The 26798-nt window shown below is 53.5% G+C and overlaps 2 protein-coding genes and 1 long non-coding RNA gene across 3 annotated transcripts in view; 1 reads left to right on the top strand and 2 right to left on the bottom strand.

Moving 5' to 3' along the window:
- Positions 1-291: 291 nt before the first annotated feature.
- LOC122391868 lies at positions 292-4301 on the bottom strand. The gene is made up of 4 exons (XR_006258420.1): positions 3002-4301; positions 1802-2601; positions 1285-1418; positions 292-578 (listed from the first exon to the last, which is right to left on the bottom strand). It is a non-coding gene; the product is annotated as an uncharacterized LOC122391868 (long non-coding RNA).
- Positions 4302-5046: 745 nt separating this feature from the next.
- On the top strand, positions 5047-10209 carry LOC122391866 (transcription termination factor 5, mitochondrial-like). The gene is made up of 9 exons (XM_043386168.1): positions 5047-5091; positions 5686-5760; positions 6350-6447; positions 7001-7131; positions 7460-7588; positions 7983-8187; positions 8436-8593; positions 8936-9041; positions 9384-10209. Exons 2-9 carry the CDS (start codon positions 5700-5702, stop codon positions 9996-9998), a joined length of 1503 nt encoding a protein of 500 aa, XP_043242103.1. The 5' UTR covers positions 5047-5091; positions 5686-5699; the 3' UTR covers positions 9999-10209.
- A 311-nt stretch (positions 10210-10520) lies between these two features.
- Positions 10521-26798, bottom strand: part of LOC122391863 (E3 SUMO-protein ligase RanBP2-like) — a 35625-nt gene continuing 19347 nt past the window's right edge. The window contains exons 25-42 of the mRNA XM_043386165.1: positions 26456-26605; positions 19072-19226; positions 18610-18765; positions 18162-18337; positions 17591-17822; positions 17065-17213; positions 16587-16794; positions 16097-16394; positions 15616-15770; positions 14499-15396; positions 13954-14157; positions 13469-13602; positions 13019-13162; positions 12607-12825; positions 12180-12308; positions 11725-11920; positions 11130-11270; positions 10521-10762 (exon numbers count right to left, since the gene is read on the bottom strand). Coding sequence (XP_043242100.1) covers positions 10752-10762; positions 11130-11270; positions 11725-11920; positions 12180-12308; positions 12607-12825; positions 13019-13162; positions 13469-13602; positions 13954-14157; positions 14499-15396; positions 15616-15770; positions 16097-16394; positions 16587-16794; positions 17065-17213; positions 17591-17822; positions 18162-18337; positions 18610-18765; positions 19072-19226; positions 26456-26605 — 3755 coding nt within the window. The 3' untranslated portion in view covers positions 10521-10751. The remainder of the gene's footprint in view (positions 10763-11129; positions 11271-11724; positions 11921-12179; positions 12309-12606; positions 12826-13018; positions 13163-13468; positions 13603-13953; positions 14158-14498; positions 15397-15615; positions 15771-16096; positions 16395-16586; positions 16795-17064; positions 17214-17590; positions 17823-18161; positions 18338-18609; positions 18766-19071; positions 19227-26455; positions 26606-26798) is intronic.

Genomic DNA, 26798 nt, shown 5'->3' with positions numbered 1-26798 from the left:
AAACTCACCGGAACTATCGTTCTCATACATACGGCCACGGGAGAGGGGGATGAACGTCACAATGACCAATTGCACAGCAAATGAATCGTAGCGAATGAATCGTACAATTATCACAGTTATAATTTGATCATAACGAACTTAACCTAGCACCGGTGTAATTCCTCCCCGCCTCCCGCTCCTGTCTATCATCTGATCATCCTCACAACTATCTCATTCAAATCACCCCGACCCGCACCATATTTCCACCGAAGGGTTCACTCTATGCAAAACTGTCAATCCCGTGGCAGACGGTGCCGCGCCGTCTGCCACGGGATCTGCCACGGGACGCGTCGTCAGACGGTCCTTAGCACCACCATGCCTCCGTTAAACTTTGGGTGACAAGCCACTATTCGCGCCAGCGCCGGTCGGGACGCCTCGGTGGCTCGGCGCCGCATCGCCTCCGCATGGGCAAGACTCGGTAGGAAGCGCATCATGAGGTCTCCGTCACCCGGGTGGCGGACGAGCCGCCTACCGAGCCATCCACGCAAATGCTTCGCTATCTTCGTCCACAGGACGCCGTCAGACTGTCGCCCACGAGTCTGGAAGGGAACAGAACGGACGGTCAGACGATCTAAAGGCCGCCCCGCACTGGACCTCGCATGCGGGTTGCGAGTTTTTGGGTTTTCGGGTTTCTTCAAAATCAAATAGGTAATACAATCTAAGCTGAGTCACCCACACTACCATCTAACAGGCGAGTCTGCATGTTTTTAGCTTGCGAGCGACCTTGCATCGCATTCCAAAAGTTGGTTTTGAGTCAACTTTCGAATTTCCTCGCTGCGAGGTGTGCGAGTTCTGCGAGGTTTGCGGATTTTTCGTTAGAGTCTAATTTTGGTTCGTTGCGCTGGTATTGCGACTATATGTAAGTTTCTGAAGGTGCACCAGCATCACTGCATCATGAAGTTACCATAAGGAAGCGATCTAATCACTCTATGAATTAGTATTATGCCCGCAAACTCAAAACCCGCAAACTCGCAACCCGCATGCGAGTTCCAGTGTGGGGCGGCCTTAAGGCGTATATGTAGGTACGTTAACAGTGTAGGATACGTTAGTGATGACTAAAAAAATCGTCAAAATTTAGCACTAACATTTTAACTGTGCAAAGGAACGTTATTTCATTAATAGACAATTATGTACGCAAACTTTACAAATCTTGCCACTGTCTCCGAGCCAGAGGGTGCCGTGTGCCAATACTTGAGCAGCCCAATTAACTGCTAAAATAGTTAACACTGGCATGAGATATTATACCTGAGCATTCGCTCGACCGCTCCAGCTGGTATTTTGCAGAGCGCCGCCGCCGCCGGCTCCCGCCATAGCCAGCGCAGCGGAGCGGCCACTTGGTCTTGCGGCACGGCAGCAGCCAACAGCATGATCGCCGGCACCTGCGCATTGAACATTTTATTAATAGGTGACATTTTCTTAGAGGACCTGACACGCGACCCAGAAGAAATGCATAATATAATATATTCAAGGAAAACCTTGTTTAAAGAAATGTAAAGCATATGCTTTCAAATAAAACACAAATTGGTCCATTAGAACAAACAGAGTCAAGAAGCCCAAAAACCAAACAATGTGTTCTGTATGTTAGCAGCCCGTGAAAAGGTAACGCTGTAACTTCTGAGCGGTATGACAATATAATGTTACGTTATGTTTAAAGATTGTTGTACACGAAAACAACACAAATCATGCCGTCAGCTCCAGCCGGATAATGTCGCGTGTAAAAGCATTAGCAGCCCAATTACAACCATATCATAAGTTATCATACCTGAGTTACCGCTGCACTGATCCAGCTGGTGACCCGTCGCCGCCGCCGGCTCCAGCCATAGCCAGCGCACCGGCGCGGTACACAGATGACAGAGTGCGGCCACGCTTGACGCTACAGTCTTGTTGTACGTCGCCGCCGGCTCCCGGCTATGATGCGGCGGAGAAGGCCCTTGTAGTCGAGGAAGACGGGCTGCTTCCAACGACTGCACAAGGATCGGACCATCACCACCTGCATCTTGTCGTTAGGGCCGTAGACCGCGTCGTCCGTGGAGTCGTACGCCACGCGGGGATCGATGGTGATCTCGTCGAAGGGATTAGACGAGCAGCCTCTCATGCGGCGTTATGGTGTCTGCGGACGAGCGCATGATCTGCAGAACTATGTCCAGGATCCTAGGTGACGTCCGGAAGCCTCGAGTCCAGCGGCGGAGGGTGGAGAGGCCAGGCAGCTGGAACTGGAACTTCTTCATGAGGAGCCGATAACATATTCTCCTTGAGCAGCAGCGAATCACCTATCTAGCGCGCGGAGGACGACCAGCAGCGTCACTCTGGCAGACGCCGCTGTGCTGTGCCCCAGACCGGCACAACAGCAAGGCCACACTAGAGTCTTGCGACCCGTCGCCACCGCCGGCTCCCGCCATAGCCAGCGCAGCGGCGAGACACGCAGACTAAGAGGCCACACAGCAGTCGTGTTGCACGCCGCCACCGGCTCCCGCCACAGCCAGCGCGGCGGAGCGGCCACTTGGTCTTGCGGCATGGCAGCAGCCAGCAGCATGCTCGCCAGCACCGCCGCGGCACCAGGTCCTGCGAATTGCAAATTTTATTAATAGGTGGCATTTTCTTAGAGGGCCAGACACGCGATCCAGATGAAATGCATAAAATAATATATTTATGGAAAACTTTGGTACTGGTAAGGTAAGGTAAGGTAAGAAATGTAAGGCATATTATTTCAAATGAAACACAAACTGGTCCATTAGACCAAACGGAGTCAAGACGACCAAAAACCAAACAATGTGTTCCATATGTTAGCAGCCCGTGAAAGGTAATGCTGTAACTTCTGAGCTATAGCAAAACATTTCTATGTTATGTTTCTTTAAAGATTGTTGCACACAAACAGAGCACAAATCATGCCGTCAACTCCAGCTGGATAATGACGCGTGTGAAAGCATCAGCAGCTCAATTGCAATATTATAAGTTATCATACCCGAGTTTCCTCTGAACTGATCCAGCTGGTGTCTTGCGACCAGTTGCCACCGCAGGCTCCTGCCACAGCCAGCATAGCGGCGCGGCACACAGACTGAGAGACCACGTTAAGGTCTTGTGGCTAGCCGCTGCTGCCGGCTCCCGCCACAGCCAGTGCTGCAGCATGTCCACCTGGTCTTGCGGCACGCAGAAGCCACACACAAAAGTCTTGTGGCATGCAGAGGCCACACAAGTCTTGTGACGAGCAGAGGCCACACAGTCTTGTGACGAGCAGAGACCACACAGTCTTGTGACACGCAGAGGCAACACACAGTCGTGTGACGCACAGAGGCCCGACATAAGTCTTGCAGGACGCAGAGAGGCCACACTAATGCACAGCAGCGATACACGCAGACTGAGAGGCCAACATTTGGAGCCTGCTCTGCTCCATACAAATTCCGGTGAAGCTGCACCAGCACAGCACCATGCTGAGTGATGCATGGTGACTCCACACTAGACCGACATCAATGGAGAGCCCAGCCAATGCACTAGTCAAGTAATCCCACCTGAACAATTTTGATCTGTGACTTGCCAAAGAATATACACTTATGGCAGAGAGGGACATGACATCGTCCAGCAAGCTTTTCAGAATCAGGATCACCCATTCCATTCCAAGAGCCTGAATGGACTTCGAAACGTACCTACCAAGAACCAATTTTGTTTAATTTTGGCACTTCAGAATCACTTGCAATCAGTGCGCGCCCCTCATATGCACAACGCCGTCTAGCAACTTCAATATTCATCTTGAAAATCCAATTCTAATTAACCATACACAGCACAACAAAACAACCCTAGCTAACGTATCTCGGGCAACATGGCGTCGGCGACGGAAGTGGCGCACGTCGCCATTGTTAATATACGGTTTATATTTAAAAACGATATAGTTTTTGACAAATTTAGCCATTTTCCGTAAAACCATATGTTTAATGAGGTATATCATTCGAAACTTGATACGCCAATCTATCTAAATCAATAATTTGTAGAGGCCAGCTCCCTCTCATTTTTTAACTACCTCTTTACCATAGTGCCATTTTCACACAGACATTGAAGCCTTTAGGGCCGAATTTAGCCTTTTTCCGTAAAACCTTAAGGTTAATGGAAGCTAACAGCTAACAGACAATTAAATACTGGTGCTAATTTCAATTTTTATAGAGGCCAGCTCCCTCTAGATTTTTTATAGGGACGCTCTGTTTAAGGGCCATTACTTCCTATCGAGCACAAAATGACACTTCGAAGAGCGATGATTTAATGTTAAGCTGTTGTTTTCCAAAAAGTGCAAATCAAGATGATGCAAAAATTAATTTCCTTTCTAAAAATATCCCGAATAAAGAAGTTTCACAGCCTAGATACTGAGATATCCGAGGCTTCCAGAAGGCATGATATAATACCGTGAAATTACAAATTTCTTGGCAAGAACGAATTTAGATGAGGATAACTAAAAATATGTCCTTATTAAATCGTAAAACATAAGTAATAGCAAAGTATAAGGAAAATCTGTAATGTAGTTACGGAGCAAGTTCTTTTGCAAATGGTGCTTTCAACAGCTGTCAAGACCTGAACCCGTTGCCTTCATGTTGAAGGAATTTCTCGGTGTTACCTAGTGTTTTTATATACCTTGGTACCAACTATGTCCCAGAGTTTCCAATCCTTTAAGAGCATTCGTGTACTTTTCAAGACAATCCTGCTCACGATGCCTGAGTCGGTGAAAATGCGTTTGCTGAAAAAAAAACCTGAGAAAACGGCGTTTAGTTCCTCTATCATAAATAGAAAACGCCCTTTCTGTAGAAGAACTAGGGGACTATTCTATTTCTGAAGATAAGACACTGAAGGCTTCAAGGCATAGTGATAATAATTCATATTTGACAAAACATATATGCATCTTCGAAATAACATGATTGCTGACTCCTGTTGCTGATTGGCTGCTTTGTCATATTTTTCGTTACGAATGGCGTCGCTGAACACGTTTTTGCTGTGGCTTTGCTTTGTCTCGATTGCCATTTATGTACATAAGTAGTAAGAACAAATTTGCGCATTTAGCTTGGATTACAAGAGGTTCGTTGTCAATTATTGTCCTCAAAACATGAATTCAGGATTAAGTGATCTGGTGCTGTTTCCCAATTGTATTTCTGCTTCCACGCTTCAATGAATTATGATATGTAATTAAGTTTTCGGTTTTGAAAATTTGTCAAAATTATTTTCAGTATGTATCTCATTAAGATTTTGGGCATGGTTTAAAGTCCCAAAGTTGTAAGAACCTATAAGAGGTATACGAAAGTCGTTTTTCGTGAGAAGGCTTGTCATTATGTGCTTTGTTTTATGGAGCCTTCACTGACTAGAAATTGTGTTTGTTTACTTTTGTTGTAATTCCACAATTCCATAAGTGTTGGTGCCACAATTATGGAACCTGTGGTCACTTGTAGCATTGCAGCCTGCAAGCTGGAGCTGTGAGTGGACTTCTTCCTAGCTATCCCTGTCATCCCCTTATTTGTATGGCTGTTCTCTGATTGATATAGGGAACTAAAGGCTTGGAACAGGACCAGGTGAATTGAAAGCTATTAGACTTCTCAAAAGACTTGTTTTAAATGGAGGCCTTGGCAATAATTCTGCTCAATCTAACCTTTTTGACACCAATTTTACCTTTTTCAGGTGGCAATTCTAAAATGCCCAAAATAACACAAACGTTTCCTGTTGTAGCCTTGCAGCGACTGCAGAAAACTTATGGTAAGACCCTTGTAAGGAGACTGATGTTAATGTTGATGTGAGAAGATGCAGAAGATGTACTAGGCATTGTTGCTTTTACCTTAATTCGAAAATTTGGAAAATGCTCCATTACATCTGTACTCTGTAGTGTTGGGTAGCTTGTTCTGACTGCTTTTAATTCATCCATCTTTCTGACATACTTACAACTATTTACAAGGGAAACTGCATTGTTATGTTGAATGTTAACTATGAAGCATGCAACATTTATCAGGAATTTGATTCCTAGTTCTGATGACCCTCAAGGTAAGGCAATGTATGGTAAGGTATTTAGGATAATGATTAATGAGCCAACAGAAGATGATTGGTAAATATGTAAGGCACAGCTTCTTTCAGAACTGGCAGGGTTTGAATCACTGGGGTACAGACAGTCACAGCCACAGCCACACTTTGATGTGGCAGGACTGAATTTCTAAATTTCTGGCCCCATTCAGTAGATCCCACATTCTTGTAATGTAGGGTAGCCAACCATGAACACCTTACCTTACCTTTACCTTACCTTACTGTTGGCGGGACTTTGGGAGGCCACTCATAAAAAGCTATCTGTTTTCAGGTGTGAGTAGAAAGTGTGCAAATGTTATACTTCTGAAGCAACAGGAAATAAGAGAAGATGATGATTATGATGTGATGTCTACACTTGGATTGCTGCATGTAAGTTCATATTTACCACAATAATTAGGTCCAACTGGCATTTGATTTAGTTGGGACTGAGATGTATCAATCCCTAACCTTGAGTAGGCTCTTAGTGGCTAGTCTTTATTAAATCATGATATCATCTATTTGGGCCACTTAGCCCATTTCTAGCTCTTACCATATACAAGTTAGTTTTTATTGACACTGTACCAGCACATCTCCCTGGCTGTTACAGCGATGTCTACTCCTATTTCATGGTATGGGCGGAGTCTGGGCCCTGCCACCGTGTGGTTTGCTGGCCGCTGCTCCTGTCAGCCAGATTATGTAATAATGTGCGGGAGTGTTTTGCCGGGTCAGTTGGCCCAGCGGCCAGCACCGGCGCCGCCTTTGGCCTTGTTATCCGGCCGGGCTCTCACGAATAAACCGTTGTTGTTGCCAACCAGACTGTTGATGACCACTTAACCATTTTTGCTGAGGTCAGTTCATCTGAATATTTTTCGATGTTTCTTTTTTTGAAGCCCTTAGAAAAGTACTTGCTAATCGGCCCACATGACGTTTTGTGCTCGCTCAGAAATGGAAACTGGACTTGGAGCTGGTGACCCGATTTCCCCAAATCCTGAAGCGGCCGCCGTACGCCCTCGACCATCACAAACATATTCTGGAAGAATGTGGCATCACTGTGGGCGTCTCCAGCCTGGCTTCGTGAGTACATTATCGGTATATACTGCCTTGATCGGTATCGGTAATTCTTCGTGGCCTTGTTATCGACGTCATGCTACCATGCTTGCCATTAAATGCCTTTCGAGCTACGAACAACAAAGGCCCAACATAATACCGGCATAGCTGGAGTAAGATTTAACTATCTATAGTGAACTTAATTTATAAAAAATAGTGAACTGAAATTTATAGTGAACTTCCTCAGCTGTTTTTTTTTTCAGTATGATGCCGTGTCGGGGGACTGACATATATACTTCTGCCGGTGTAATGCATTCACATAGGTATCATCTGTATGTTTTTGTATCTCCGGCAGATACCTGAAGGTGAACCGTTCGTTCCTGTTCGCCCTGGAGGCGCACGGAGCCATTCCGGCCGGTCATGATGTCATCGGCAGTCTGTGCCGGTCAGTGGAGCTGGCGCCGGCCGTGGAGGACACAGTCAGGTGAGTTGAACTACTGTACAGAGCGCCGAGACGTGTTCAGTGTGACTGTACCGGTCGGTGGAGCTGACGCAGGCTGTAGAGGATTCAGTCAGGTGAGCGGGGACGTCACACACAGACATATAGAGTGTTGGGTTATGCTCGGGCTTTGATGCATTCTGTCCTTCGGTCTTGGCTTCCAACTAATGTGTGAGTCGTGAGATGTGTGGCAAGGTTGAAGAATTTCGTATTTTACCGTGAAGTAGTTCGCTCTTGCGACCATATGTATTTCGCCTTTTTTTGCTCCACGTCCACGGACATGTTTTGACTTGCCGAGCCGTTCATCTTCCCTCGTCTCCCCTCCCCTCCGGTGTTTACTGAGCCTACCCGGTGTAACCACGTACCCGGTCGGTTCCAGGGGCTCGCTGGGCTCGGTCCAGTCGCGCACACTGCTGGATGTGCGCCTGGCCGTGTTCCAGCAGTACCTGCGCCAGCGGCTGGACTGCGACGCCAGCGACGCTGAGGCCATGATCACCAAGTATCCGCGAAACCGGCACAAGAGTCTGCGACTGACTGCGCGCATACTGCAGCTCCTGGAGGCACAGGGACTCGCCGCCGAAAAGGTACGGCTGCAGATTAAATGCCCGTCCGTCCGTCCGTCTCCTAGCTGGTAGTCTAGACGGAAAATGAACGATCTCGGTCTTGCTAATTGCTATAGATAATCCTTAATTTCTTGTTGGCGTCAAAGAAGTAGCTTCAATAACGTTTCAATGCGATTTGTTTCACCGGGCAAGTCACTTTTGATTGCTAGGATGTGACCAACGCGCTGACGGGTGAACCGTACTGACGCTTGCTGACTCTCCGTGCGCAGATTGTGCGCAACCCGTACCTGCTGAACACCCACCCGGACCAGCTGGAGGCGCTGCTGGAGAACTGTCCTACCGTGGCCAGCACCGACATCCGAGAGATGCTGCGCAAGGTGCCGCGCATCGCCTACATGCCCTGGCACAACACGGCACAGATCGTCAGGTACGATAGTACACACAGCACGGCCCATATAGTTTGGCACGGTGAATGCCTCATGCTTCATGGCAAGGATATTCGACGATGGATACCTACGTCTGCTGATTGTGTTCAGCTGGACACCTGACGTTTATGATTCAGGTCGCCTGCATATCCTCGTGTTCCGCAATTGAAGCCGATGTGAATAATAAGTAAAGCAGTCTGTTTGGCTGTGAATTACTGTTATGGTTTCGCTGTTGAGCCTATCGTACCTCGTTCGGAGCCCATGCGTGCAGTGTTTGATGTCCCGTTCCTGCCTGGTACCGTGTCGCTCTCTGCACACCTCTGAGGGCTCTGTGTTTGCTGCAGGATCGTGGAGGAGTTTGGCTTCTCGGAGCAGACGGTGCTGAACGGCGCCGAGGTCTTCACGCTGGCCGCCGACACGGTGCGAGAGCGGCTGGCGCTCATGGCAGAGGTCAGTAACACTAATAGAGGTCAGGTTACATGGCAGTAATTCGTCACATAGGTCAGTGACCCGTACCTGAGGTCAGGCTAGGTATCAAATATCCGTTCCAGAGATCAGTGACTCATATTAGAGGTCAGGTCAGATTGTGAGGAAGCTAGGGGGTTGGTGACGTGATAGATGTGCTAGTGCTCAATATTCCGTCATGTCATTCAGGGGGTCTCATTGAAGAGATTCGATAACCGGCCCCGAAAATCGGCATCATAAAATCCATCAACTGACTTCGGCATCTGTCGGTGATTGTAACCTCTGATGGGCCACCCTAACACCACTCCCCCTTTTCTACCTTTCCAGATTCCGGAGCTGTGGGCGATGCGGCACAACAAGAACTTCTTCAAGATGGTGTTCTCGTTCCAGCGCACACTGAACCGGCTCTCCTACATGCGCACCATCAACATGCGCTGCCTGAGCGTGCACCTGCTGAGCACCTTCTATCCCATGTTCCGGCGGTACGTGAGCACCGGCGAGGACCGCACGGGCGGCGCCGACCTGGCCACCTACCTGAGCGAGCGACTGTTGGTGCCGGCGGCAGAGGTGTGGCGTCAGCTGCGTCACCACCCGCACTGGCGCGCCGTGCCACTGCTCACCGTCTCGCAGACCACCGAGGCGCTGCTGGACGCCGGCTTCAGCGCCGCCCAGGTACGGCACGCGCTCCACCTCACCCTCTACCCGGAGAGGAGAGCGCTGGAGGCGGCGCGCGACGCCGCTGACGCCGCCGCAGTGCCTGAGGAGTACGTCCTACAACTGGCGCTGTACCGACTCGAGCGGGAGGGGCACTTCTCCGGCACGGGAGTGTTTGCGTTCGCTGCGGACAGGCCGGCCGTGGCGGTCGGCAGTGGCGCGCCGGCCGAACTGCCGGTGGAGGAGGGCCGGGTGCCCCGGCGCAGCGCCCGGGTCGAGGGTCGGTGACGGCCGGCGGACCTCTCACGCCAGATGCCCTCAGAGTGATGCTAGTCGGTCTGATATAAGAACTATGAGTGCAATGAGTGGCATCTGTGATGCTTTGTTAGATGAGGTTTTATAAATGTTTTGCGCGTCTGTGCTATACTTTGTCTGTAATGCGGCAATGCCAGGGTCTTTATATGCTTCTCATGAGTGAGAATATAAGGCATTGTACGAATTGGTTTTAATTCGATGTACCGCCGCTCCTCATTCGTCGTATTTCATCACTTGCCATTCATCCCCAGGCGCCAAATATCGACTATAACGATAATATAATCATTATATATCGTTATATATCTATTATATAACCGCATAGACAGTGGATAAAATACGTATCCAGTTTCGATGATGTAGGACGCTGTGGTGCATAATGCTGCACATCGTGAGTTGTGCATACATTCACACCACCCAGAACCATCCAGTAATAACCGTAATACCTTCCCCAGATCACGGGAGTCGGCGTAATGAGTCGCTTCTCAAACGAATTAAAACTGTTCCAGCAACACATTTATTAATCATCAATGAAGAAAGCCGATCCAGGCACATGAAGTGACAAAAACAACCTCAAAGCGTGCACGGTTCCACCCCGTAATACCATTTTCTCCGTTCCTTTCCGCCTGTCGGGTAAAACATCGGGTAGAAAGATGGCGCCGGTGGCCAGCAGAAGAAACGAGCCTCCAGCGGTGAAGCGAACACACGTGCGACACTCGGTGAATGTGGCTACTCCTCGTCTGAAACAGAAGAAGTCGGCGTTAGGCAATTCGCACTTGTTGCTGATATCTACATGACTGAGATGGTGCAAACAGAGGGAGGCCGGAGCAGTATTCAGAAAGCATTTTTTTTTATAATACTACAAATAACAATGTTGAACATTTTGGACTGTGGAAGGGCACGGTACGGGCTTGTGATCCCCTGACTAGATGATTTTAAACCGGTAACGCATTTGCACAAAATACAGCACGGTGTATGCAGCACGGTGCAAACGCGGTTGGTATGCGTGGTGTCGAGAAAGCTCTCCCCACCACAGACAAACACGCACATATACAGAATATGCGCATATTCAAAGGCAGTCACGGACACGCGCGACATTGACAGCACCTGCTGGCGGCGGCGGCGGCGGGGCGGAGGCCGACTCTGCCAGCAGCTCGGCCAGCGCCCGGGCCAGCGCCGGGTCGCAGGCGCCCAGCAGCTGCTGCGGTGGCTGGTCGCCCACCAGCGACGCCAAGCCATCAGCAGGAGCTGCCAACGCAACCGGCACCGCCATATTAGTTTAACCAAGAGCGCACAGAGAGCAAGAAAATGCATCTAAGAACCAACAGGTATGCGCATTGCGCATTCTCGTGCACTATACCAGGCATGCGTGTTAGTAATAGTATACATTCACTAAACAACGGACATTTAAAGTTAAAATGACTGGATGATTAAAACCGCTATACTGTGGACAGACCGTTATCGCCGTCCACACCTTCAGCATGCTCGGCAGTCACGTCACCCACCACCACATACAGAAGCAGCCGTTCCCCTGCCAACCACCCGGCAAACATGCCCAGAAGCTGGCCGGATACCCACGTCCCCCAGCCTACCACCGCTAGTGCTCCCCGTTTCTACCACCGAAAGCATGCTCACTAGCCAGGCTTACTACTACAGCCACTACAGGCTTACCGTAAACCGCGTTTCCCGGCTCTGGACCTACCTCCGCTGCCGGCGGCGCCGGTCGCCTCTTCCGTGTCTCCGATACCGGAGCCGGCCGCGATCTCCACGCCCTCGTTCATGACACGCGCCAGCTCCTCGGCTGCCTCCTCAGAGTCGAGCGAGGCGCGCAGAGTGCGGCGCATCGGCGGGTCCAGCGCGTAGTCGAGCGCCGTCCAACTGACCGTGCTGCCCTCCAGCTGGACGGAAAGAGCGCGGGGTGAGGTCAAATACGGGGGCGGCAAGGACACATCGCTTGGCACACTTCATTTGTCGACTAAAAACAGACGTTAACTTATTGACATAGTTAATTTGACCCCAGAAACGAAAAAAACGACTTCGGCAATGCTTCAAAGCATACCTATTGGTCTAGTACTCGCTAATGAAGCTGACTAGATAAAGCGACCAGCTGGTATGAAACAGACAGCCGACCGTTTTCCACAGAATATCCACACTCACCAGGTAGTTGTGCTGCATGGTGATGAGCACATCGCAAAGCGGGTTCTCCGTGTCCTCATTAATCATCATGACTCGGACGCAATACACGTCCTCGTCGTACACAACCTGCAGCTCTCCAGAGCCGAGACGCTGCCGACCAGAGACAGAGACAGGTTATAAACGCTTCAAACGCTTCAAGTCGCCCGAGCCGAGACCCTTCCACACAGAAACGGACAGACGGTAGCTAGAGTTGATATCGAGTTAGGTACGGTGGCTCCTACTTGCTAGAACCCAGACGCTGCGGCGTAGAAACGGAGGGTTGGGACAGCTGTAGCTCCCACGAGCCCATTGACACAGAGATAAGGTTAGGACGGCTATAACCCCCCCCCCCCCTCCTAAAAAAAGCAGACGCTGGGAGAGGACGGGCCGGTCACTGTCTGTCACCCACCTTCCACACGTCGCCGGTGTTGACATGCAGTGTGGCGTGTCTCTCAAACATAGGGCTGTCGTCGTCCTCGTACTCTCCGTCCTCGTCCTCCCCCTCCCCCTCCTCGGCCCCCTCCGGCTCCTCGGCCCCTCCAGGAGCCTCCTCGGCCGCCGGAGCCTCGGCCAGCTTCTGCACGGCCGCCTCGAACGCAGCCTTGAACTCGTTGGCCAGCGCCTCGGTCTATCAGTGGGGACAGTGCGGTCAGGAGGTGGTGGTGACAGCTCAACGCATCACCGAACGTCACAAAACGCACAAAATAGTAAACACTCGTACTCTTAAAGCATATCTCAAGGCCCAGTTCGTATTCTATAATACACATCACACATCGCATCCCAGCGCCGCCTGTGCCAGGCCTGACGACAGTCCGTCTCACCTTGAATTTGACGGCGAACGTCTCCGCCTTGGGCTCCTCGTCGGCGTAGTCCATGGCCGACCAGACCCAGGCGCGGTCGCTGCTGCCCAGTCGGGTGAGCACCATGTCGGGCAGCACGCGGTGGTTGCACGCCAGCTTGTGTACCTGTTGGTGGGCGGAGGGACACGCACGGTGTCAAACACAGGCGTTACTGGCATACGAGTGTGCGTAACCGAGCTGTAACTTGTAAGTGATGTCTGTGCAATGAAGCGTTTGAACAGCCGGTCTGACTGCCGCTGGCTGACCTAGAATATGTGACAGCGCATGTCACTATCCATTATAAACTATCCCTGGGCTACCTGGGATAAGCATGTAGCTACCAGCTGCTAGACCCGACCCAGTCGCGGAAATGCACAGGTAAGGACTGGCTTCCAGTATTCGCGGCAGCGCAGCTGACAGGGAGAGACTGACCTGTTCGCGGCGCAGCAGCACCCGGTACGACCCCGAGCTGGAGTTGTGCAGCAGCTTGAAGTCGCCGCGGCCGCGCTCCTTCCATTCCGACGTGTCCTTGTTGAACCGGTACAGGATGGCCCGGTGGCAAAATACTGGGGACACGAAACGAAATTAGACACACGAAACATGTGCAACGAAATGACACCAGAGAGCTCACAGCCTGGGCATATTGACCGAAACCGTGTGCACATGAGCATTTACAGGTCCAATTACGGACCTTTCCTTCAAAAGATTCAGCGATACTCACTAATCAGTCCCAAGCTAATCATTCCTTAAATGTCAACTGCTTGTAAATGAATAAAGCCGCCGCCAGCTGGCTGCCATGATGTTGATAACCACCAATATACCAAGAAGTCAAGGACAGCATCGAGGCAAGGCGCCCTGTCCCTTCTGACAACCCCAGCTGCTGCACCATTGTTCTCCCTCCCTCCCGTTATACTGACGTTGTTTCTCATCCTCCTCGCCGGTCTTGACGTCCACCAGCTCCGGCAGCGGCACGATCGGCTCAAAGTGCGGGTCGTGCGCCGAGTCGTCGGCACCGGCGCCCTCCTCCCCATCCGAGCCGCCGCCGTCGGCGCCGCCCTTGGCCGCCGCTCCTCCGCCGAACACGGCAGCACCGGCGCCGGAGAACTGGAACGACGGGTCGGCTGCGGCCACCGACCCGCGAGCAGTCAGTACAGACACCGTGAACTCAGCCGTGTCCAGCCTTCAGAAAGGCCTATGACACTGACTTTCATGCCTGCATACATGCGTCAGTGAAAGCTGAAAACACAAAGAGACGCCGATCGTTCGGGTCAATTTCTTATAAAATATACCATTTTTTCCTACATACGATTTTAACCAGGTTGAATAACCTCGTATAATATGACTCAGTCTTCGGAAATATATTTCACTGCGGAATAGCAGTATAATCATCCAGAAATAAAAGACAGCAAAAAAAGAGCAGCAGTACTGTCTCAACTCTCCACCGGTCCCGCCTACCACTCACCTTTAGCGCCAACCGGCTGGCCGGCCTTGGCGGCCATCGCGGCAAAGTCGACAATCGGACCGCTGCTCTGCAGGCCCAGGCCGAACGTTGAGCTCGGCTGTGGGTCAGCAGCCGTGGTGGCCGGTTTGGCCGCGGCGTCACTCTCGCTGGAGGCCGGTTTCGCCGCAGCGCTGCCAAACGAAGGCCACCCGGAGCTGCCGAACACTGAGGAGCCCGAGCCGAACGGAGCCGGCTGACCGCCGGAGGTCGAACCGCCGAACAGAGAGCTCGACTTGGAGTCAGTCCCAGAGCCGCCGAATATCGGGTTTTCTTTGGATTTGTCGCCTGTGGCCGCCCCACCGAAGAGGGGCACAGGTTTGTCAGTTCCCTTTCCTCCGAACACCGAGGGTGTGCCGAAGATGGACGTGGTTTTGGTCTCGGAGGACGGTGTTCCTCCGAAGATGGAGGCGGGCTTGGTTTCAGATGACGCTCCTCCAAAGATCGACGTCGTCTTGTTATCTGATGTCGACGCTCCTCCAAAGATCGACGTAGTCTTGTTCTCTGATGACCCTCCGAAGATCGACGTGGTCTTTGTGTCCGCTGCCGCAGCTCCTCCAAAGATCGACGATCCAGACTTGTTGGCGTCTCCGCCGAGTGAGAATTTGAACGGCGACGATGCTGCGGACGAAGCGCCGAACCCAAACGTCGCCTTGGGAGTAGCCTCGCCGACCTTACTCTGGTCGCCGCCGAACGCGAACGAGGCCGCCTTGAAATTGAAGGAGCTGTTGGGGGTGGCGGCTCCGGCGCCGGCGGCAGGGGCAGAGGCCGCAACGCTGGGGGTGGTGGTACTGGAGGCCGCGGCGCCAGAGCCAGGGGTCGAGCTGACAGGCCCCTCATCCGTGGTGTACTCGCCCCTTGCCTGCGATAGAAATCGGAACAGGTTACTTTAGTTCAGGTTTTACATCCAGTGGAACATATCAAAATAACATAAGAATCGAGGAAAAATGCCAAATGCACTTGAGTTTGGAGCAGCGATTAATCTAGATGAAAACGTGCATGCATACAAAATGACACCTCACTATAACACTCGTTCTGAATGTTGCCTCAGCAGACTGTTTGACTGTTGGTCGACTCTTACCTCTCCGGGCATCTGGTCCCAGCAGCCGCGGCATCCGCGGCACGGCGGCCGCTGCTCGTACAGGTAGAACCCGGCCGGCAGCTGGAGCCGGGCGGCGGCGGCACGCTGCTCCTCGGTCGGCTGAACCTCGCCCACCACAGTCACCTCGTCCGAGTCTAAACAGACGCGGAGGCAAGAGAGGAGAGGAGGGACACTGGTCAGAACAACGGTGGCGGAAGCGGAATACAGCTTACACCAAGAGCCGTCAGTGGTGTGATAATTTTATGCATGTGCATCGCCCGTATAGATTCTCGGGAGACGTCGCCTAGCCATACTTCGACCATACCCACAACAACATTCCACAAAAGGCAGGTTGTATCAACAGCTAACACGCACTCAACTCATACACCGTCCCATTTAGAAGCGATGTGACCGGTTTGCGGGGAGGGGAAATGGAAATGTCCTACAGCCCAGCACGGTAGAATGCCGTTCACCAACTTACCAGAGTCTGCTGCAGCCGCGGTGGAACTGGCGGTGGCCGGCAGTCGGAAAGTAAAGCTGGTGCTGGGGCCGTCCGTAGCCGTGCTCTGAGCAGCCGGTGTACCGCCGAACCTGTTACCGAACGAGAACCCGGAGCCGGGGGAGGCGCCGGCGCCGCCGCCGAAAATGCTGGGCGACTGGGCGGCCGGGGCGCTCGGTTTGATGGTGGCCGGCGTGGCCTGAGGAGTGGCCGGTGACGGGGCGGACGGGGCGGCGGCCGGCGCCGGGGCAGACTTGGCCGGCGAGGCGACAGTGCGGCCCTGTGGAGCGGACAGGAGGGAGACAGTGATTGTCAGCGATTCATTCTAACAGAGCAGGCTGAGATCAGAATGAGTTGGCAAAAAAATCAAGGTAAAATATTAGCAATAACAAGCAATGTATCCCATTGGAGCTCGTAGGACCTGGTTTCGCCGAGGCACCTTACACCCGGCCATCCTCCACGTCGAACCCACCTGAGCCTTTTGGACGGCGGCGACAAACTCCGCCGCCACCTCTGCCGTCTTGAAGCGGGCCACGAACATCTCGTCGTGCGGCTCGGGCTCGGCATAATCGGTGGCCGCCCAGACCACCGAGCGGTCGTCTTTGAGCTTCATCTCCAGCTGGGGCGTCACCCGGTGGTTCATACAGATCTTCAGCACCTGCTCCCGCCGCATCAGCAGCCTGCCGCAGACGGGAGGCGACGTCAAACAGAGCAGTGGCCAGCAGGTAACACACCATCAGGTGGGGTTAAACCAAACCCAGCCAGCATCGATAAAGACAGGCCACTATATTCGATGATATCGGCAACCACAATACGAATCAACATCAACAGTACTGCCATCCCCGGTGAGTGAACTAACTCGTCCCACTCCTTTCCTACGCTCTTCCTCTGTTTCACTGAGACTTCAGTTCAGCCGGCTCATACCCTTACGAAGGACGATGAATCGGTACCTGATCTTGTGTGTCTGCCGGTGCTCGAGCAGTTTGATGTCTCCCAGTCCGCGCTCCTTCCACTCGCCCGTCTCCTTGGCGAATCGGTAGAGCTTGGCGCGGTGAGAATAGAGCACCTCCTCTTCCTCCTCGCCAGTCTTCACCTCCACCTGAACACGGGACACATGGGTTAGAGACGGTAGAGAGCACGGTACATGTTGAAGTGGGGGTAACAGGCACCAAAGCACCACAAAAGGAGAGAGAACATGGACGGTCACGAGCATGTAAGATTCAGTGACATATAAACTTGATATCCCTACTCAGTTACTTCATTTCATTGAGATTCAACTTTCTTCAACTCCCGCCCATGATGCGTTCTGAATCCCTTCAAGTCTAAAAAAGATCCAATAATTTCATAGAATAAGTAAACGAGCCGCGGCTAGCACACTACCACATATGCATCAGCACCAATCATCCGATCATTGCGTGCTTATCTCCTGTAAGCGATCCCTTGACATGACTGTACCCAGTTTCACTCCGTCCGTACTTTATCCGGCAGCGGGATGACGGGCTCGAACAGCAGATGCTCGCCCTCGTCACCCTCGTAGTACTCGTTGTCGTCTCCTCCGGCCGACTCGTTCAGCGAGGCGTCGCGCGAGCGGGACGGCTTGACGGGCGACTTGGGCTTGACGCCGCTGAAGTGGAACTGGCCGCCGGTGGCCGGGCCGGTGCCGGAACCGAACACGAACGAGCTGCGGGACGGGGTGCCCGCGGCGGCGCTGCAGATGGAGACCGGTGAGGTACGTCAGATCGGCAGAGAGAACTGGGAGTACAGATGACAGGGCTCCGTCACGGTCTGAAGGCAGAGCTCAATACGCTGTAGCATTTTATTTGAATAGTGAATAGAGATGCATTTAAGCTAGACAAATGTTACAGCATCGCGTTACAAAGATGATGTTTTCCAATTGTGGCTGCCCATTTAATTTCTAGCGGTGAAGACATCCAGCACGTTATATTCATGACCAGGACGAACGTCGCCACCAAACTAAGATTGGCGAACCGTGAGCCCCAAACACTACAAATCCCGATTGCCGAACCCGTTCCGCTCGGAGCCTCACCCATTGGTCGGGGTGGCCGCGGCGCCGGCACCAGTCGATCCAAAGGCCGCGGCCGGGGGTGCCGACGGGGCCGGGCCGGAGCTGGCTGACTCAGCCGCTTTGGGAGCGGACGGCTTGGCTGGGGTGGCCGCAGTGGCCTTCTGACATGACTCGAACACCTCCTTGAACTGCTGAGCCTGAGAAGACATGAAACAGAAAAGTATTAGTAATCATGAAGCAAAATTCACGGCCGCGGTCGGTCAGACTCAGCTGTGTCATTACCGCTCATTAACTGTCCAAGTCAACATTATGTCCTGAGAAGCATTATGTCATACACTCTCTGTCTGAGCTTCCCTCTTTCCCAAAAACTCTCCGTCCGTCCCTCCATTTCCCTCCCCCTATCTACATCATAGACATAACATCCAGCCCCTTCCCCGTGAATCCCCTATCCACGCTACGTATCACCCACCAGCTCCGGCGTCTTGAACTTGACGGCCAGCGTCTCCTGGCTGGCCTCGCCCTCTGAGAAGTCGTTGGCCGACCACACCCAGGCCGACTGGGAGCTCTGCAGCGGCGCCAGCGACATCTCCGGACGGATCACGTGGTTGGCGCACAGCTTCAGCACCTGGCGAGCGGAGATCAGGACGTATGCCGCTTTTAGAGCGCCCGGAACGGATCAGACAGTCACCGGGCTGGTCCCATCCTATTCAAGAGTACACAGCCTCAGCGCAGTTGGCGATATAAGCGGTGTTAGTCGCCACCGTAGACTGCAGAGACTAGACAGGGCGCAGCAGCTAGAGAATCGCGCTGACGATGGAGGTTGTAAGTCAGTTCCAGCTTACAGACAGGGCTAGTCACGGCTGCGGATTGGATCAGTCGTCCAGCAGGTATGTGAGCTCAGCGACACGGCAGCAGACCTTCCGCTCCTTACCTGTTCACGACGCATGAGCACGCGGCATTTGCCCGTGTCGGCGTTCTTCAGGATCTTGATTTCGCCGATGCCTCGCTCCTTCCATTCCTTTGTGGCCGTGTCCATCCGGTACAGCTTGGCGCGGTGGCCGAACAGCTTCTCCTCAGACTCCTCGCCTGAAGCCGATAAAGGCGACACCGTCAGACACGATTCATGAAGTCCTTAGATGACCAATGGTATTACACACTCCGGGATACATAATTATGGCAACCGAGAACCATATTCAACGTCAGGAAACACTAATCGACATTATATCTGCGTGGTGGTTTTCATACAACTGAATCTTACAGCTGAAAATCCCAACTCTGAAAGAACACATAGCACATGAGTGTGCAGTCATATTGTAGGAGGGCTCCTTCTCCTGTGCCGCCGCCTATTGCTCGGGCGGCTATATGTTGGCAATGAATGGACTGCCGCCAATGAATGGACTGCCGCTCCGAGACCGACTGAGTCAGAGTCGGAAGTGGAACTCTGCCGCTGCGAGCGCCCGCGGCTACAGCTCACGCGCCGTGGGCTATTTGCCGAGCTTTGCGGCGACGGCTTGTGTGCAGTGATGGCGGCTGCTGATTGGCTGGCGCTGCGACGCCAGGGCAGCCGCTGATTGGGTTCTCCCCTGGAACCTTCGGGGACGAAAGGTCGTCTCAAGGTTATTCTGGAGCTGGGGGACATTCTGACCTGAGCTTTGGACGGTATTTTGCTGTTTTCCAATATATCTGTATATAATGCCTTTTATTTAACTCACGGCCATGTCTACATTTGGTGGCAGCGTTTAACGAGCTTCGCTCTTTCGATTATGACTTGATTTGGATTGAAGTAACCAAGATCCAAGAAGCAAGAACTGAGGATGAAGAAGTTCTCGACTGGTCCGCTCGGCGCTCGGCCCTGGGCCTGGCCTACCTCGCGAGTGCATCCGGTGAACTCGGAACTGTGAGTTTTCGTATCTGGTCCCGCCTGGGCTATGATTTTGTGTCTGAGTCGAGACTGTCAGTGACTTGTGCCGCCCAGAACTATGGTGAAGCAGTGCAGTCTGGTGTCTCAGTGTGAAGCCTCTGCCGCTGTTTGTTGGAGCGGCTTGTCGGTGAGCTCCGCTGGCTCGACGAGAGGTGAGCGGCCGTTCCGTTAGCCATGCGCTGGCTCGACGAGTTGAACTGTTGAGTGAGTGGCCAGCTGGTCCTCTTTAGTGTTCGGTGTTAGCGGGCAGTGGCTGGCTTGATCTGTTGCCGCCCACCTGCTGTCGACGCTGCAGATTCCTTCAAGATTTCAAGCTATTCGTTCGTCGCCGCTGTCAGTTGTGGCGACCCGTGGCGACTGAAGTGACCGTTTCAAGTTTGGTCGTCGCCGCCGTTCATCGTGGCGGTCCTTGTGATTGCGATGCTCGCCTCCGAGTGCGTCCGCCGTCGCCGTCGCTCGTGGCGACTGCTGTCGCAGCCTTCATCGCCGTCTTCTTGGCCGTCCTCAAGTCCCAGCCGCCGCTCCTCGGCCGCCGGGTTGGGCCGACAGCTGCTGTGACGTCAGCGGTCACGTGACGCTGCTCGTCGCTCGGCCGGCTGCGCGTCAGCTGATCGCCCCGGCCGCTTCTGCCGGCTGCCTGAGGGTCTGACGGTCTGCTGGATGAATGATCCGACGGCGATGAGGATCCTGGATCTTCATCATCAGACAGCAATAAGATAAGTGGACCGATTGTTTGTGTTATGGGTGTATCGTGCCGTGTATGTTTTTTTTTTGTGTGTGTAGAATGATAGGTACTGTCTAAATTTTGGCAAAATGAATCCCAGGGACGGGGAGCAGAGTGGATCTGGGGACGTGCGCCGCGGGGCGATCGGTGGGTTTTCGTTTGAGGCGCCAAAGTTCGCCGGGGAGAGTGGCTCAGCCTGTGACAGATTTTTGGCGGATCTGGACACTTTCTACACTTTTCACAATTTGGATGATGAGTTCAAGCTGCGCTTCCTGCCGCTGTGCTTGACCGGGTTTGCACGGGATGCTTTTGAGACCCTCCCACGGGAGGAGAGGGACACGTTCAGCCGGGCTGTTAGTGCTCTCCGCCACTTGTTCATCAAACAGTGCGCGCTGGATGCTCATAGTCAGCTTCAGCAGTTAAAGTTTGACCCGTCAACTTCTCTTGACGCGTTTGTCATCCGACTGCGTGCGCTAGTGGCTGAAGCGTTCCCCGGGAGTGTGGGCGATCAGGTGCTCTTCCACTCTTTCCTCACGGCTCTGCCGAGAGAGTATAAGCAGCAGTTAATCTCGACCGGTATCGAAACTTTCCCAAAAGCCGTAGAAAAAGTGAGCAATATTATTCGTAGTGAGCGCGTCCCGGTTCAGGATCGGGCCCCGGTGCGTCAGGTTAGTCAAGCTGGTGAGAACGAGATGCTGGGAAAGGTGCTTCAGCGGCTGGAGCAGCTGGAGCTTCAGGTGGCGCGGGCGGCTCAGCCCGCCGCTCAGGAGCGGGGACCGGCGCGAGCGGGGACGGCACGCGCACGGGACGGTCGGTCGGACGCGGGCCGGCCGGACGGGGGCCGCCAGGGGCGCGGCCGGCGCGCATGTTTTGCCTGCGGCAGCGAGCAGCATTTGCGTGCGGCGTGTCCCCATCGGCGCGCACGGTGCTATACGTGCGGCCGAGACGGGCACATTTCCCGTGTCTGTGACCGGGGAAACGACGCCGGGGTCACGGTAAGTTGCAGCGCCAACCAGTGCCCCCAGCCCCAAAACCCGCCGCAGTGAGGCCGGAGAAGCCCAAGTGCGCTTCCGATGCTGCAGGCGTGGCGCTGAATGATGACATGACCTTTTCAGGGACCGTTGCAGGCGTGTCGTGTAAATTTTTGTTAGACACTGGGTCGTCTATTAACGTGATAAATAAGTCCCTACTTGACGTTCTTCCTCGTGTGACCCTATTGAAAACAGCGACAAAAGCAAAGACAGCCTCACAGGAGGAGTTGCCATTGATTGGTCTTGTAAAAGTGCCGGTGAAGATAGCAGACCAGAGTCACGTTGTCACATTCTATGTCACTGAGTCAATTGATGTCCCATGTCTCCTCGGTCTTGATTTTCTCCGTGTGGTGCCCTGTGTGATTGACCTGTCGGGCCGGCGTCTGTTGTTGACTGAGCAGAACCAGGTGCGATCGATCTCAGCCGAGAAAACGTCTGTGGGACGAGCTGTGGTGGGCAGTGATTTCTCCCTTCCCCCGGCGGCTGAATGTTTCGTGAAGGGATACGCCCACAATTGTGATTATACCGGCCCTGTCCTTGTGGAACCGTGTCTGTCTCTCCCAGGTGTGGAAGTGGTAAGATGTATCGCGACTGTGACCGATTCAACCATTCCGCTCCTGGTTAGGAATGTGACCTCAGAAAATGTGACCATTCCCAAACACTGTCCCGTGGCTGATTTGGAGGTGAGCTTTGAGGAGCTGTCACCGGAATCCGAGTCCGAGCCAAATAAAACGGTGGACATTGAATCCAGTGTTGACCTTTCTGAGACTGACCTGACCGATTCACAGCGCAAAGAACTGTTTGCGGTGCTCAAAAAGCACAGTACAATGTTTGACGGCCACGTGGGTCACACTTCTCTTGTGACTCACCAGATTGATACGGGTGACCATCCTCCCATTCGTCAGGCTCCTCGGCGAATTCCTCCTCACTTGAAAGAGCAGGTGCGAGAGCAATTAGACCAGTTGGTTAAAGACGGCGTTCTGGAGGAGTCGGATGGTAGCTGGGCGTCACCGATTTGTCTCGTTAAGAAAAATCGGGTGAAATTCGCATTTGTGCTGATATGCGGAAACTGAATGCATGCACCCGGCTACCCGCATTTCCCATCCCGCGCATTGATGATACCCTGGACGCGCTGGCTGGATCTTCTTTGTATTGTGTACTGGATATGAATGCGGCGTACCATCAGGTAACGATTGACCCAGCTGACCGGGATAAGGCCACAATCACTACACCTCTAGGCAACTATAGGTACAAGCGCATGTGTTTTGGATTGAGTTCAGCCCCTTTCACGTGCTGCCGATTGCTGAACATTGTGCTGGGTGACATGCCATCTGAATCTTGTCTTCATTACTTTGACGATATCATCTTGCATGGTAAGTCGTTCTCGGAAGTTTTGAAAGCTCTGGATGATGCGCTTTTCCGGCTGCGCGCGGCCGGACTGACGCTCAATCTGGCAAAGTGTCAATTTTTCAGGAAGGAGGTGAAGTTCCTCGGACATGTGATCTCGGGTCATGGTATGGCGACGGACCCAGAAAAGGTGAGCAAGGTGACGGACTGGCCACAGCCGCGGACGGCCAAGGAGCTGTCCAGCTTCCTGGGACTGTGTTCGTATTTTCGGAAGTACGTGCAGAACTTTGCATCTATTGCAGCTCCGTTGTTTCGTCTCACGAACAAAGATGTCCCGTTCCAGTGGTCGACGGCAGCTGAGGAGGCCTTTGTAAGCTTGAAGAAAGCTCTGACGGAGGCCCCAGTGATCAGCTTCCCCAGGTTCGGTGACGGAGCTGGAAAGTTCTGTCTGGACTGTGACGCGAGCGACCTGGGAATCGGCGCTGTTCTTTTACAGGAGCAGGATGGTGTCGAACGAGTGATAGCTTACGGTAGTCATCAGTTGTCAAAGTCTCAGAAAAATTACAGTACTACGAAGAAGGAGCTTTTAGCGTGTGTCGTTTTTGTTCAGGAATTCTCTCATTACTTGAAGGGCCGAGAGTTTACGCTGCGCACGGACCACAGCAGTCTTCAGTGGCTTTACAACTTCAAAAATCCCTCGGGTATGCTGGCCCGGTGGCTGGAGATTCTCGGTAATTTCCAATTTCAGATCGTGTATCGTCCTGGTGCGCAGAACTCAGCAGCCGACGGCCTCAGCAGGCGGCCGCCGAAGGTGGAAGATGTGGGCTGTCAGACGGAGAGCTGCCAGCACATTTCTGCGTTCAATTGGCCCCTCAGTTTCATTCAGAGTGAGCAGGGTAAGGATGAGGTGCTGGCCGAGCTGGCACGGTTACTTGCGACCGGCTCGTGCCCCTCTTGCCACAGCGTCTCGAGCGCTGTGAGGCCGTGGCTGAGACACTGGTCTCGGCTACGCCTCCTCGACGGCGTGATTTTCAAAGTGTACCGAAGCCGTCCGCAGGCCCCTGAGGCGCTGCAGGTGGTAATTCCGTCTGAGCTTGTGGCAGGTGTGCTCACTTCTCTGCATGCAGGCCCGTGTGGAGGACACTTCGGTCATGAGAAGCTATTCAAACAGGCTCAGAGACGATTCTTTTGGCTGGGGATGTATTCAGATGTGGAGAAGTTCTGTCAGCAGTGCGACCGCTGTGCCGGCCGCAGCTCTCCCAACCCACCACCCCGAGCGTCCATGGGCGAGTTGTACGCAACTGAGCCCTGGGAGGTGGTGTCCATTGACTTTTTGACCGACCTTCCCACTACAGCGCGCGGCAACAGACACCTGCTGGTGGTCTGTGATCACTTCACCCGCTGGGTGGAGGTGTTCCCGCTTCCTGACATGCTGGCTGTGACGGTCGCGGAGACTCTGGCGTCACAAGTGTTTTCTCGCTTCGGGTGTCCCAAGCGTCTTCACTCTGACTGCGCCGCTAATTTCAGAAGCCAGGTGATGTCGGAGCTGTGCCGAATAATGGGCATACAGAAAACGAGCACCACTGCTTTCCATCCACAGGGAAACAGCCGCTGCGAGCGGGTCAATCGGACCATCCTAGGGATGCTGGCGAAGTACCTGACGGATAATCACAGCGAGTGGGACCGCCACCTGCCGCTGCTGATGCTCGGTTACCGTGCCCAGATTCACAGGTCGTTGGGGTACAGTCCCTTCTTCTTGATGTTCGGTCGGGAGCCGAACCTGCCCATTGACGCTGAGATTGACTCCCCTACCACGGCTCGTGCTCGGTCCGCCGCGGAGTATGTAGACGAGCTGTGTAGCGGTCTCCGTAGCGCGTACCGAGAGGCCCTCAGCGTGTCTGATAGGAGGCACACACAGAACAAGCGTTTGTACGAACGGAAAATGAATGAATTTCATTACAGTGTGGGTGATCGGGCCATGCTGTTTCGTGGTGTTGCCAAGCGTGGCGAATATCACAAGTTCATGAGGCCCTGGAAACCCGTGGTAATTGTCGCCAAGCGCGGGGATCTAAACTATCGTGTGAGACTGGAGGACGGGAAAATGTTGTGTGTGCACCACAATAGGTTGAAACCGTGTACCGTGCCCTCTAATAACACGACGGAGTCAGATCCAGCCGCCAGTGGGGCGGCAGACCCGGTAAGTGGCCGCTCAGACTCTGCTGAGCAGGCCGGTCAGTCGGCGAGTGCGACAGAGACGGAGACCGCTGGGTCACCGCCTGTCGCTGGGACGAGTCTCTGTCCTGTCCCAGGGAGCGCATCTGAGGTGACGATGCGTTCCGCAGCTGAGCCTTCAGCTGAGGCTGCCGTTTCACAGGGTGCAGAGCAGTCGGTTGGCCTCCGTGTGACCTTCCGGCCGATACCGCTGCCTCGCACTGCGGTACCCCCGGTGGCTCCGAGACGCTCTACGCGTGAGCGTCGGCCCCCTGACCGATATGTAGCCGTAATGTAAGACACCTGATCGCAACACTGCCCAGCCGCAGCTGCCTTTAGCGCGCTTTATCTTGTGCTTTGACTGGCCAGCAGAGCCCAGATGGACGCGATCTGAACGCGTCGAGCGACTAGCGCGTGGCGTAAGTGGCGGAAAGTACGGCAGTGGGTCTAGTCTTACCCTTACCGGCTGATATGTGTCCTGTCTCGTGCCCCGATGACCCGAGCTGACCTTTTCATTCATTTGTACATATCGCGTTGTGGCGTCACTCTTTGTGACGCAGTTTCTTATTCTGGTTCCCAGGGGACGGGCGCTGGAGCCGGCGCGCCTCATGCGGCTGGCGCCTCTTTGTAAGCGGGGAGGAGTGTAGGAGGGCTCCTTCTCCTGTGCCGCCGCCTATTGCTCGGGCGGCTATATGTTGGCAATGAATGGACTGCCGCCAATGAATGGACTGCCGCTCCGAGACCGACTGAGTCAGAGTCGGAAGTGGAACTCTGCCGCTGCGAGCGCCCGCGGCTACAGCTCACGCGCCGTGGGCTATTTGCCGAGCTTTGCGGCGACGGCTTGTGTGCAGTGATGGCGGCTGCTGATTGGCTGGCGCTGCGACGCCAGGGCAGCCGCTGATTGGGTTCTCCCCTGGAACCTTCGGGGACGAAAGGTCGTCTCAAGGTTATTCTGGAGCTGGGGGACATTCTGACCTGAGCTTTGGACGGTATTTTGCTGTTTTCCAATATATCTGTATATAATGCCTTTTATTTAACTCACGGCCATGTCTACAATATCATAGACCAACGGTACTCTCACCGGTTTTGGTGTCGACCAGTTCTGGTAGCGGCACCACGGGCTCAAAGTGCACGCTGGGCTCGTATTCCTCGGCCGTGGTGTCGGCGTCCTCGCCGTCGGCTCCCTTGGCCGGCGAGCCGCCGAACACGGGCGCTCCGGAGCCGGCGAAACCTGGAGACAGCGAGTGGGCGGCACGGTGTCAGAACAAGGGACAATCATGTGTGCCCAGGCCTAGCACAGATGGGCAGTATCAGCCTTGGAAACGGCGGATCGGCTTGGAATGGGCCCGCCGTGGATAAGTTAGGCAGAAAATCATACGAGTTTCTGGCCATAAGTTTGGCTATTTGGCGTCAAACAAATCGAC

This window comes from Amphibalanus amphitrite, unplaced genomic scaffold (assembly GCF_019059575.1).
Source record: "Amphibalanus amphitrite isolate SeventyFive unplaced genomic scaffold, NRLGWU_Aamphi_draft 000459F_arrow, whole genome shotgun sequence".
Classification (NCBI taxonomy): domain Eukaryota; kingdom Metazoa; phylum Arthropoda; class Thecostraca; order Balanomorpha; family Balanidae; genus Amphibalanus; species Amphibalanus amphitrite.
Note: the sequence above shows the minus strand (reverse complement) of the source record. Positions and strands in the feature narration are given on the sequence as shown.

Coding starts and splice junctions, on each gene's coding strand:
- LOC122391866 (XM_043386168.1), top strand. CDS start 5,700: ATGCCCAAAATAACACAAACGTTTCCTGTTGTAGCCTTGCAGCGACTG. Junction 7,132..7,459: donor GGCGTCTCCAGCCTGGCTTC/GTGAGTACATTA, acceptor TATCTCCGGCAG/ATACCTGAAGGTGAACCGTT. Junction 8,594..8,935: donor AACACGGCACAGATCGTCAG/GTACGATAGTAC, acceptor TGTTTGCTGCAG/GATCGTGGAGGAGTTTGGCT.